General features: G+C 40.9%; 2 protein-coding genes across 5 annotated transcripts in view; one reads left to right on the forward strand and one right to left on the reverse strand.

The window, feature by feature from the left end:
• Nucleotides 1-379: 379 nt before the first annotated feature.
• LOC308332364 (uncharacterized protein) lies at nt 380-6,503 on the reverse strand. 2 transcript variants are annotated; one of them, XM_080788227.1, is made up of 6 exons: nt 6,068-6,503; nt 4,889-5,459; nt 4,613-4,674; nt 4,252-4,382; nt 2,085-2,251; nt 380-1,385 (listed from the first exon to the last, which is right to left on the reverse strand). In XM_080788227.1, exons 2-6 carry the CDS (start codon nt 5,402-5,404, stop codon nt 1,215-1,217), a joined length of 1,047 nt encoding a protein of 348 aa, XP_080644353.1. In that variant the 5' UTR covers nt 5,405-5,459; nt 6,068-6,503; the 3' UTR covers nt 380-1,214. The 2 variants fall into 2 exon arrangements, with proteins under 2 accessions (XP_080644353.1, XP_080644354.1); XM_080788228.1 differs by having other exon boundaries at nt 6,055-6,503.
• Nucleotides 6,504-7,965: 1,462 nt separating this feature from the next.
• The window catches only part of bag6l (BCL2 associated athanogene 6, like), a 33,443-nt gene continuing 27,761 nt past the window's right edge, over nt 7,966-13,647 (forward strand). For 2 of the 3 annotated variants that reach the window (XM_080788221.1, XM_080788222.1), the window contains exons 1-7: nt 7,966-8,104; nt 8,528-8,624; nt 10,085-10,202; nt 10,604-10,830; nt 11,734-11,808; nt 12,285-12,407; nt 12,964-13,196. In XM_080788221.1, coding sequence (XP_080644347.1) covers nt 8,544-8,624; nt 10,085-10,202; nt 10,604-10,830; nt 11,734-11,808; nt 12,285-12,407; nt 12,964-13,196 — 857 coding nt within the window. In that variant the 5' untranslated portion in view covers nt 7,966-8,104; nt 8,528-8,543. The other variant, XM_080788220.1, reaches the window with a different exon arrangement.

Here is a 13,647-nt window from a genome sequence, read left to right on the forward strand (position 1 = left end):
TTTTCTGTTAACCAACTTGCTGGCTGGCAGGCAGGCAGACAGCTACTCATAGACAGGCAGACAGACAGACAGCTACTCATGGAGAATTGGACAGGCAGGCAGACAGACAGCTACTCATGGAGAATTGGACAGGCAGGCAGACAGCTACTCATGGACAATTGGACAGGCAGGAAGGCAGACAGCTACTCATAGACAGACAGACAGCTACTCATGGACAATTGGACAGGCAGGAAGGCAGACAGCTACTCATAGACAGACAGACAGCATATTGTTGTGGTGGGGTGAGGTGGTCCTTGAACAAAATATGCTCGTGGTTCCAGAGCTCAAATTGTTTTGGTAACCACTGCACAGTCTACAATACAGCAACCACAGACTCGGATAGAAAATAAAATAATTTTATTTTCATGTCTTCATAACATTCATAACATTTTCAAAACAACTTAACAAACCACTTTTATATTAGTCTCTCTTTTAGATGCCACGCCCCATGAGGGTGTTTTATACGTTTTATAAAAGCATACCCGTTACTCAGCATAAGAATGTCAGAACAAATCACTGAAACTACTTGTTTCAGTGCATGGTTTTTCTCCTCCCAGCAAAAAAACAATTTGGTGTCCACCTTTTTTTTGTCTTGCCTATCAAAGTGAATTCCTCACCTTTGCTGTATAAGTATTTATAGTTAGTACTTTGACCTTTTCACTACAGTGCACCTTCTTGCTCAACTTGTTTTTCCTTTACGTCAGATTCAGTTGAGTTTCCTTTCCGAAACTTGAAACGCAATCACTGGACCGTGGGGAATTTAACTGTGTACAGGGAGGCCACAATGATGTTTAATGATTAAAACAAGACATCTGCATAGTTTCAAGGGTCACTTAAGCTGTGGGAAAGTTTTTTTTTTAAAGGGGGGGGGGGGGAAAGGAAAGGAAACTGCTTCCAGTGTCTTTTCACTGCAGCTTAATTCTCATCTAGAAGCCACTAGTTTGTCTAAATTACTGTTTGTCGTTTAAATCAGTGCCTGCCTTCAAAGTGTTATCTATGAGCAACAGATCTGCTCCAAATATTTTGATAAACTGATCTCTGCCAAACTATTTACAAACACTTTAACCCGTAGTCTACGTTGTGTTAAGCAAAACATTCTTAGGAATCTGACCTGCCACGATTGCCATCCCCATGAGAGTCCATGTTACGTTTAAATACATCCGAGTTGGCGAGTTCTATTCTGCCTCTTGAAGCAAAGAGAGGTAGATGTTGCCCTGAAGAAACCTGGGATAACAGTCTGTGTCCAGGAGAGAGTAGATGCGTTTCTGTGCATGAGACAGGGATGTGTGAGACGGGGCCTGCAGCAGCTGTAATGTCAGCTCTCTGGTCTTGCTGTCCAGGTTCACCTACAATAGATGATAACGCAAAAAAAAAGAAAATGACTAAATGCAAGCCACGTTGGGAGAGAAGATGAAATTGCACTTTACTCAAAGTAAGGTTACAACAGTTAATTGGACTAATACATTTATATAAAATAATAGATTCTAATACAATTTAAAAAATGTGTTTCCCCCCCCCCCCCCAAATTTCTAGAAAATACCTATTTTTGGTATTTTTGTGTGACACCGTTGTACAACAAAGATACATAAAATAGGGCGTGTAGTTAAATCAAGCCCACCACACACCGGCTGCGTCCGCCGCGCGGCACAGCCACCTCCATTATTTTCAATGAACCTATCGCACACCGGCTCCGTCCGCCGCGTCGCGCCGCGCCACCCGGCGCGCCGATAGAACACAGTTCTATTTTCCAGGCGGCGCCGCGCGGCAACGCGCCGCAGACGGTCGCAGACGGTGTGCGATGGGCTTAAGTCTAATTTAAAAAAAAATATATATATATATATATATATATATGATGTAATTTCATTCATATATACATTCATATATGAATGAAATTCATATATAGAACTCTATTTAAAATATATATTTTTTAAATAGCGTGCTTCTTGGTTATTTGACTTATCGAATGACTTGACTTATTAAGAATAATCGCTAATATTAAAGTTGCAGCACTACAAGAAAGCATGATGACAGTGACGGTCTCGCACCTCCCGTGGGGAGCCTGGCTGGATGTAGGTGTTGATGATGTCCTTGGCCCTTCTCTGCAGGCTGAAGTTGTTGGAGGAGTGCCTGTACTGCTCACAGGCCAGATAGAACTGCAGGTTCTCCTCGCTGAACTCAGAGCGCAGGAATGCTCCGAACACTGACACGCCCGCTGAGACAGGGTGGGGTGGAGAGGGGAGAGAGCATAAGTGGGGTGTTCCCAAGCGAATGATGCGTGTGTAATTAGGCTGTGAGAAGCGAGGACACACAGCCCCACGGGGCTAATAAGTGCAGACGAATAACACTGTGTACACCATGTGTTCCACAACTGCTTTTGTAGTGGGACTATCCAGTATATTATATCAGTATGTTCTGACCCTCTCGTTGAGAAACTGCGGCTGTATGATGGTGATTCTGTCTGGTTACAAACTACTTCCTTCTGTTTTACAACTGCCCCCTGTGTCACTTCTTGTTTTTGCAAGTGGGGGATTGGGACATAGTATTTACTCTGTGTAAACAGACGGGAGGCCCAAGATTGCATGCAGACTCCATGGTCTAGTTCGACTCTGATTGCTGTACACTAGATGGATGAGGACTTTTAGGAGACTTGCACTGCACATGCAAGTTTCCCCAAAAACTTGTTTATATCTTGTTTTTGTTCCAATCAAATTAATACAGTGAGTCATACAAAACAATCAATTCCTGAGTCTTAATAAATATACATTCTCTACGCCTAGCTGAGCTGGTTAAGTTAACTACTGCACAGCTTCAGCTTTCAAAGTCCCTTATTCCCAAGTAGAAGTTTACACACAACTTAATTTACGAAAGAGTTATCCTCCAAAGATTATATACATAAAAATAATACAAAAGAAAGCGGCCTTGTTGAATTAGTTATTGTTAGATTTATTTTTATTTTTAAGTAACAATCAAATCAATAAATCAAAGTTAGTGGTGGATATTGCTTGCAATCTCACGATAGATATGTATCACGATACAGAGGCCATGATACGATATAAGTTATACGTTTATTCAAAATAATGACCATGTTGCACAAATACAATAAAACACTTTCAGGCCCACAGAGATCTCTAAATTAAAATAAAATGTCTAAACATCCTAACAAGGGGTCTGGGAAGGGAGTGCATTGCAACTTGCAAGGGGGGCTTTGATAACGTTAAACAGAGGTACGTTAATTTGTCAACACTGCGTCGCCCAGATAATTCATGCCATATCGATAGAGCAGCCTCTCGATCCATTCACCTATCGTCCAGAGTTTCGATCAATATATTGCCATATCGATTGTGGGGGTTAGCAGAGATGGAGTACTTGTAGAGAGGCTGGGGAATTGGGAATTGGCTATACTAAATTGGGGAGAAAATGTTTTTCTTTTGTCTTGAAGGGCCATGTTTTGCATAATAACAGTCTTTTCATTATGTCTGCCCACGATCATTTGTTTACCCCAGTCACTGATACTAAAATATTTTAGTATTTATATTTTTTTATTTATCTATGAATCTGTGACTTGACAGTTGACACCCATACCGTTATAAAACGAAAAGAAAAAGATTTTGAAAAGAAAAAGAAAGAATATATTGCCATATCGATTAATTGAATGCACCACTAAATGCAGTATGATGTCATCTCATACAGCAGATGAATGTGGTACAATGTTGAGAAACTCAAAGGAAAACAAAATGTCTTTCTGCCCTACTTGTCTGATCAGATTCAGTACACTTGCTTGGGAACCCAAATGACACAACTCTCATAATCCAAAATATGAAATAAATGCTTGTCAAAATGGGTTAGGGTTAGACAGCACTTTGGGTCAGCATCAGGAAATATAGGGAATGTATGTTTCCCAAATTCCCATACATGGAGCACTCAGTTTTAAGAGTCAAGCTTTTATGTCTCTTTGTAAACATTGTGTCTTATAAAAGTGTTCTAATTTTAAAGGCAGTGAGACAGGAATAGACAGACTGATCTGCTACAGTTGTGTTCCATAAAAGAGTCATTGTTTACGGTATGTTCTATTTATAGAATATGGCTGAGGTCAGAACCATCAAGCTTTTACTGCATGGCACACAGAAAGATATACCAATGACGTCTGCTGAATGGGTCTGTCATGCTGACATCACAGCAGAAACATGTGAGACTGAAAGGAAGTAAACTCACTCCGACTTGCCAGGAGGGAGTTGAGCGATTGGGCCCAGGTCTCCAGCTCCTCCTGGCTGAACTTGCCCTTCCCGTGTCCAACCAGACTCCACTGGCGCATAAACCGCAGACGAGATCTCCTCTCTTTTGCACTGGGTAGGAACATGAGTGGCAAGGAGGAGGAAGATGTGACATAAATGTAGAGAAGGAGAAAATAAATGATAGTGAGAAAGGATAAAAGATTTTCTTAAAGGCAGTGTACCCTAATTGCGATGTATAGGACCTCTAATATTGCAATCAATAGTGACTTGCTAAGATGAAATAATTATTTCTTTGGACAATTCAGCATATTATTGTAGTAGGGGTCGCTCATGATAATCACCTGTCTTTCTGTTCTGCATTGAATAAATTTGAGTTTGACGAATGTGGACTCGAATGTGGACTCTGAAACAAAGAAAATACTTTATGGAACACCACTCCCCTCCTGTTGGCTCTCACAAACCCAGTAAAGCCATAATTTCCATACTGCCGTGATGGCAGAATTTGAGTAAACTACATTTTGCACAATACTTCCCAATTACAAAGCACACTTATTATAGGCAGGTTTAACGGGTACACACCAAAGAAACTTCACAAACCAGCATTTACACTACAGTACCTGCATAAACAGGCTCTTGAGGTGCAGTTTGGCTGATGACAGCTTGGCTTTAGCGTTGAGCCGGTGAGCCGAACCGGAACCGAAGGAAAAGGGACTGGCCGGGGAGGACGGTGAGGGTGGAGGGTGGTCGTCATCCCTCTCCATACTCTCGGTGCTGCCTTTGGACGCAGGGGCCAACTGGCTGTCACTGTAGGCCCGGCACCCTTCACTGATGGCACCCACGCCCAGGTGGTTGTCATCCCGTTTGCTGCTGAGCTCCGTGAAGTTCTCGACGCTGGCACTGAGCTCCCGGGTCAGCTCCACCTTGCTCGGGCTCGGCCCCGTTTCCAGGAAGACGGGACTATGAGGAAGAGTGCTGGGCGACCTGGCATTAGCTGCCTCGTCCCCCTCTAGGTAGGGTGTATAGCTGCCCGACACCCGGCTATTCCTGTTACCTGGCGGACCCTTCAGTGCCACCTTCCTCCATGGGAGAAAGTCCAGGTCCAGTAAGGACCCTTCAGAGCTGAATCTTCGCATGGTAGCTCTATCTCCACAGAGTGCCAAGTGAGGGGGGCTTGAGGGGATTTGAAGACTGAAAGGGAAAGAGGCAAGGGAATGATGGAGAGCTGCGTGTAATGCAACACAACCTACCCTATACATGTAGGTATAAGTCAGTTCATGGGGGGTACGTGGGATGGGGAGATGGAGTTTGGCAATTAGAAGGGAAAAGGGTAATAGTAAAAGAATGTAGGCTACTCCGTCAAATTATTGGATATTGACCTGTCTTTATATAAATCATCAGTGTTTATTCTGTGTTGAGTAGCCTACAATGGAATCGCATGCCACATTTTAGTGCATTTGCATATTAGCATTATATCAATTATAAATCATATAGCGAGAACAGGGACAAAAAAAAACTATTATTCAATTAGTTAGCTCCACCTGGATCAAGACTCTGCAGATGTATTTTATCGAATATCGATTGACATTTGCATATACTAAAGTAAAAGTCTATCAGACTATAAAATACATCTACGAGAGTCTTGGTCCAGGGCTAACAATATTAGTAAGAACATAATTATAGTCTTACGTTACATGTCTTATATTATAAAACGAAAAAGAATGGCTGCTATCTCTAATTATGATCGGATTTGGAGACAAATGTAATTATTTCAATAAATAAATACAACAAATGATTACCTCCACCCCTGTGATCACTTGGCCAAGTTCACATTCATTATTTCGGCTTGGTCCAACGGATCCATTAAATAGCTAGGCTACTTTAAGTTCAAGTCCATGGACGTCTTCTAGGTTGTTTAGAACCGAGAAACGGTGATTTCGCGTGATTTCAATCTCAAGTCCAAGTTATAAGGGCGCGCGGCTCCACAGTCCACAGACTCACTCCACTCCACGCTCCACCTATCTCCAAGTTAATCAGAAGAAGCTCACTCACTGGGACGCAATAATCTATGATCCTGTACATAAACGCTTATTAATAAGCGCTCGGATTTTAGCGTTGCAGATTCAGGACAGCTTCTGTTTCACACAGTTTTGCGTTTTGAATGAGGCACAAAATACACAAAAACACTCGGCTGTGTGTTGCCACACCTACGAGTCCGTCTCAACTTGCCTATGTCGTCAAGAAGGGAAGGCAAGAGTGTGACGCTTGGCAAGCATGAATCACACGCACACACACACACACACACACACACACACACACACACACACACACACACACACACACACACACACACACACACACACACACACACACACACAAACCCATTGTTAATGGAAATACCAAAATAAGTCGGAAGTGCATGAACCAGAGCTCCAAATTTGAGCTATGATTACCTAATCTGAGTTTAAAGTATACGTATATGATGACCCTTCAACAGCTAGGAGTTTTTTTTTATATTTACTTATCACACATTTTGTTATTTTCACCTAGGTGAATTGGATGACACATTTTAAGAAATTGTTCATCAGCATGACACTTCTCCAGTTGAAATTGCATATTTAAATATGCAAATTAGGCATTATATATGAAAACATGCCAGATTTTGAATAACTTTCCATGTAGAATCAAAATCGGAAAATGTGGATATAGCCAGAGGCAACGTTCTTATGTTGTTTACATCACACACACACACACACACACACACACACACACACACACACACACACACACACACACACACACACACACACACACACACACACACACACACACTGTACTACTGTCTGTATGTAGGCCTATGGCTTCTGCAGCCTGCATGCATGTATGGCGGTTATTCATTCGCTTAATTTTAGGCGTGTCCTTCTGGAAAAAAATGTTCCAACTTCCAATCTATTTTAAGAGCTCCATTGGGAAATATATACGTCATATAACCCGTTTTATATGGAAGAAGAGAACCTCCAAAAGCTCTCTGCTTCAAATGCATTAGCTAAAAGAATAGTCTACTCTACAACAATACAATACAATACAATACAATACAATACAATACAATACAATACAATACAATACAATACAATACAATACAATACAATACAATACAATACAATACAATACAATACAATTATTTTATTATTGTAATACAATGTTTTATGCATTGTGTATTCATTAATACAGCATAATTATATTATGCATGATTATATTTGACATTTTATATTGTATAGTAGGCCTACTGTAGCGTACTATACACATCAACAACAGGTATTGTTTTTCCAACGTATTTGAACAACACCAAAACAAATAACAAGAAAATCAGATAGATATCCGGCCAATCCGGGGACCCCCAGGGGTCATTGATGGAGTTCCAGGGGGTCCCCAGCTAAATTATATTTTGGAACCAAATGGACGGCTATAATTATGGGTCTGTAACTCTGAGTGTACAAATGAAACCAAATGGACCCTAATAGCTCCATTTGGCTCCATTTGTACACTCTCAGAGTAAAATTAACATTGATTTGACTATTTAAATTTGGGGTCCCAGAGATAGAAATGCCATTAAATGGGGGTCCATAGACAGGCATTTGACACGGACGTGCCTCGCCTGCCAACCTCATACGTGACGTCACAGGGGGTCTTTTCACTGAGACGACTAGCGGTGTCGCATTTTTATGGGAAATTCTTTAGCTTGCCAAGCTAACGGTGTGAACTACACACCGTTAGACAGTCTATAAACGAAGAATTTACTGAAACAAATCAAACTACGTTGATGATAGATATACTAGGTAACAAGAAACACGAACGTCTGAGTGGTTTACATTGGACCTTTGAACAGCCGTCTGACTCCTTCGGGAGATTAACCTAACCTTAGCTGGTTAGCTGTGCTAACCTAGCCAGCCTTCTTCTGCTAATTGGGATTATTAGCCAACGTTAGCCGGCCGGCTAACAACAATAACAACCAACCATCGTAGTAAAACCTCAGTACAAGTGAGATCAACTGTTGTCTGGATTATTACTTAATGTATTGTGGTAGATAGTGATGATATTCGTCACGGTCACCCTTTAATCTGTGATTCAGATTTGATTCTTGATACTTGTTTTGTTGTTAGTGAGTGGAACATATTGCCTTGGCTTAATTCCTGCGGTAACGTTGACAGCTATAGTTCATTCATGTAAAACGCATACTAAATTGCACTTTCTTTTTAAAGACGACACTGCAGAAACATGGCGGAGCCTGTTACCATGATTGAGGTCACTGTCAAGACACTGGATTCTCAAAGTAGGACCTACAAAGTCAGAGGCGAGGTAAAGGCTATAATAGAAGTGTACTGTATATTCGTACGTCTCTAAATGTTTTGATGAATTGAAAATGGTGGGCCCTATTTTAAACAAGTGTAATGCTTTATGGTGTCGTCCACTCACAGTTAACAGTTTTTGTATTGAGTTGTGCTTGAAATGTACTGTAATTCTGCAGACTGTTAATAAATCAAATAATCAATCAATCAATCAGGTCAGATACCCACCCCATAGAGTAGACCATAAATTAAAGAACGGACAAAGTGATCCTCAGCCCTTTGTATCTGTGTGTGTATATCTGTGGGACATCTGTGTTCCATATGATGTCGGGGCCTGTCATTTGGTTCAAAATTCCTTTGCTATATATCTATTTAACAGTCAATTCTTAGTTGTTGTTGGGGTATTTTTCACAGTACATTTACACATATGTGAAATTTGTTATGAAAGTTTTTAGGATCAGTTTAAACAGAAAAGTCCTATCTGATTTTAAACTCACAAACATTGCAGCTGTATGAAAAACTTGAATTATCCTCTTTCTATCTGCAGTGTTTTGTTTAATAAAAATCCACCGTAGACATGTTATGAGTTATGAGCTTTCTGTCAAGAAATTCTGTGCAGGTGATTCTTTTTCTCATTGTTGACTTTGGAAGCGCTCATTTTTCAATAAAAAAAGGTCCTACTGCCTCGTGCATTATGTGCAATTTCAAAACAGGTGGTACGCAGGGGTTGAGTGATTTCCAACGAGCACTTCCAACACTTTTTTTGACAGAAAGTAGCTCATAATAACATGTCGTCTACGATTTTTATGAAACAAACACTTTGCAGATAATTCAAGCTTTTCGTACAGCTGCAATGTTGGTGTGTTTAATCCATTCTGGGCGGGAACCCCTTTTGGTGTTTTAACCATACTTTTAAACTTTATCTATTGAAAAATAGCAGTTGCTTTAGCAGACAGTTTGAGGGTCCAATGGAGTTAAGAGGTTTTGTCCAAAGCGTTTTTTTTACTACTTTCCATTTGTTCAATATTTTCACAACACACAGCACTGATTTAAATTTTAACAATGATATACACAACATATCTAGTGTTGCAAATTGCGGCTAGGAGCAGTTGTATTTATATGAAGATGAACTGTAAGTCAACTCATTGAGCTGTGGACCACTCATTGTAAAAGACCACTGGGGGGACCCCTGCACCATGTTGAGAACCCCTGCTTTACACCGTAAAATCCTGCCAATTTGAACTGGAAATGGATCCAAAATGAGTCTGACCTGTATGACTGTTTAGATTTGGTTCCATTTGTGTACACTCTACAAATGGATACATTAACAGTGAGGATTTGCCTGTGTACTTTGCAGAGAAAACTTCATAATCTTTGCACATCTCCTTTCCTCATTCATGTATTTGACAGTTTGTGACGTTGCTTGCTGTCCGAAGGTATTTGAGCTTGTCTCATGCGTTTCACCCTCAGCTAACTGTGAAGGAGTTCAAGGAACACATCGCCACGTCTGTTGAGATCCCAGTGGAGAAGCAGAGGCTCATCTACCAGGGCAGAGTATTGCAAGATGAGAAGACATTGACCGAGTACAGTGAGTAGTATAATAGTATTTTCTACCCAGTTAGACAACAGCTTTGTAGTATCTATTATACTGTATTATACCGGCTTGTTTATTCTACAATGTCTGTTAAGGGGATTAATGGTAGTGCAAAACAAACCCAGTGGATATTGGGATAATGCAGTGGATAATGCCTTCCAAACTTGACCAACATCTTATGCAATTTAAAGTCCAAATTAATAGGATTCATAAAATATCGGTGATGGATGGAACATAAATATTGGCCAAAGGAGCAGATTATTAAGATTGGTTTATCATCTGAAAGTTTTAATTATAATTGTGTTCATGCTTTGGAAATGGTCCGCAATAGTCAAGTATATGTGATTTAAGTAGGCTAAAAGATGCAAGAAAAATAATAATAATGTGTTTGTCAGATGTGGATGGGAAAGTAATTCACCTGGTAGAGAGAGCGCCGCCCCAGACCACCATGACCGGCTCTGGGAGTGGAGGGGTGTCCGCAGGGGGGGCGGAGGGAGGACCCAGCACCAGCCACGCGTCCACGGCCCCCCCAGGAGGACCACATGACCGCAACGGGAACAGCTACGTAATGCTCGGTACCTTCAACCTCCCCGTCAACATCATGGATCCTTCAGAGATACAGGTAACGCAACACAAGGTCACCATTTAGTTATTAGTACCTCTGCCGACTGCCCCACTTCTGTGAACATTACACAGCACATTACCTACTGTTTTTTTGCGGGTCTGGTAAATATTTTTTGCTGTCCTCTCAAACATTACTCGGGGAAACTAATCACATCCAAATACAAATTGAGCTATTGAGAGATGTTAGTACGAAAAAAGCCCACAACATCATTAAAGACACCAGCCATCCTGAAAATACCCTATTCCAACTATACACCCTTCCAAATAACGCTACCAGAGCATCAAATCTCGCACAACCCGTCTCAGTAACAGTTTCTTCCCCCAGGCAGTCAGGCTGCTGAACAGCTGACCTTGGCTTGAACTGTATTACTCTGCCTTACTTTGTCACTTTACTCTGCACTTTGTGTTCTTTCTTTTGCACTATAGCTCTTCGTTTGTTTTTGTCATGTTTACACTGGTGTATAATATACGACTGAAAGTGCTCGAAGCTAAGTAATTTCATTGTATTTATACACTGTGGGCTCCGATGCTAGTGATAAGTGCCTTTATTTGCACAAATGAATGACTGTGACGTTTCGAGCACAATGCACTTCCTCAGTGTCTGAGGAAGAGCATTATGCTCGAAATGTCATTCATTTGTGCAAATAAAGGCACTTACAGTATCACTAGCATCGGAGCCCACAGTGTGTGAGCGTCTTCATTCCTTATCCTTATATACTACTCATCGCTCGGCACCTGCCCAAGTTTGGGTTGGATTGTGTATGTCTTTGTACTTCTTTTTCGTGTACTCTATTTATACACATGACAAATAAACTTGAACCTGAACCCAAGTACCAATGATATAGCATTGCTAAAACGTTTAGATAGTCCCAGAAAATATCATTGGGATTTTTCTCTACAGATGCAAGTTCAGCAGATGATGGCAGGGGTTGGCAACTCGGGAAGGAATGCCAGGGTCAGCACCAGTACTTCCGGGGTAATGAAAGACTCTGTGCTATAAGACCATCCATCTGTCACATTATGTGCTGCCAATTACTTAATTCTGGAGTCCTTAACCCATTTAGACCTGACATCGCAATTAAAAAAATGTCTTCTAAATCATGACGGTTTTCTGAAATACCTATGTTTCTATGTCAGTGGTGCTCAATATTTCCCAGAATGATCTGTATTTGGCCGCAGACCCCCATCTGAAAATATGTTGTTCCAGGAACACCCCCGGAAGCAACGATTTGAGTAAAAAAGTTGGCTCTGAAAGTAACAAATTTTCAAAGATTTGCGCCACATTTTCACGATTTTTCTAAAATAGCAGATCTACAAGATCTACAAGCTACGAGCTTGTAGATCTGCTATTTTTCAATAGCTAAAGTATAACATAATGCTTAAAACACCAAAAGGGGTTCCCGCCCGGAATGGGTCTTTTGTCGACCTTCTCAAAATTGTTTTTTTTCCCAGAGCAACGGCTCACTCGACGTGCACATCAACATGGACCAATCGCTGCAGAGCGAGCCGAGGATGAGACTGCAGCTGGCGGAGAACTTGCTGAGAGATGCTAGATCTTTGATCGACAGACTAGAGGTTAGCCGTCTGCCAAAAAGCAACTTACCCAGAATCTCTCAACGGTGATTGTGTTGTATGAAAAGCAGTGTTGTTTTTGGCAGCAAATTTCTATTTTAGTTTTAGTCGTAGTCTCTTGAAACGTTTTCATTTAGTTTTAGTCACATTTTCTTCACCTGGAATGTTTTCTAGTTTTAGTCGACTAAATATCATAAGATCGACTAAATCTACAGTTGATTTAGTCGACTAAAATGTATTTTGGCGGGCCTTGATGCCATCATAATGGCTGATTTTACACTTGCTGAAAATAGCCGATCTACAAGCTTGTAGATCAACTATTTTCAGCATGCAACCAAGTGTAAAATGACTTATACTGGATCTCTTGTCCACTAGTCCCTTCCTAACATTTTAGTCTAGTTTGAATTTTTTGACGAAATTGTCAATATATTTAGTCTTAGTTTTAGTCATCATAGCGTAGTTTTCATTTTGTTTCCATTCCATTCAAAAAGGTTGTCTTAGTTTTAGTCAACAAAATCAACACTGATGAAGAGCGATGATTATTCTTTTGTTTCATCAGAGTCAGTCCAGTAATGGCACTGCTCAACCTGAGCCGGGAACGTCTCAGCCTTCCTCCTCCACCTCCACCACCTCCTCCTCCTCCACCTCCTCCTCCTCTTCCACCTCCTCCTCCTCCACTGCAGGAGTAACAGGAGCTTCACAGCCCATGGACACCACTTCTCCAGCACCGCCTCCCGCTGCTTCTTCCTCCTCCTCCACCCAAACAGAGGGACTGTCTCACTCTGGACCCAAGTAAATTATATTCCATATCGTTGTATTGCTGTCGGGCAGAAAGAAACCTTGTATTTCCATATTTCACCTTGTGTTTTTTTCATACATGAATGAATGAATATAGTACCCTACTTATATTCGTCCTAGCGGCCTACAAGATATCGGTTATATTCACTCTGTTGAAACGTTTTGAAAGTTGTTAAAACACAATCCATGCCACCTGTTACAATAGAAACGCTGTGCAGGTGCCAGAGATAAGGGACACATGAAAGAATAAATAACCGTGGGCGCATCCATGTGCACATCGTGTGCACGTCAGATTTAAAAAATAAATAACGCAGATTGGGTTAAGTCTGTCTTGTTGGTTTTAGTATGTATTTATCTTTAACAAAATTAAAAACTACATTTGATCCATTGGAACACAGGATCTTTTTTTTATATACCATTTCCATGGAGGGAAACAAACCAAGTC

Source organism: Protomyctophum bolini, assembly GCF_963924005.1.
Source record: "Protomyctophum bolini genome assembly, chromosome: 17".
NCBI classification, from domain to species: Eukaryota; Metazoa; Chordata; class Actinopteri; order Myctophiformes; family Myctophidae; genus Protomyctophum; species Protomyctophum bolini.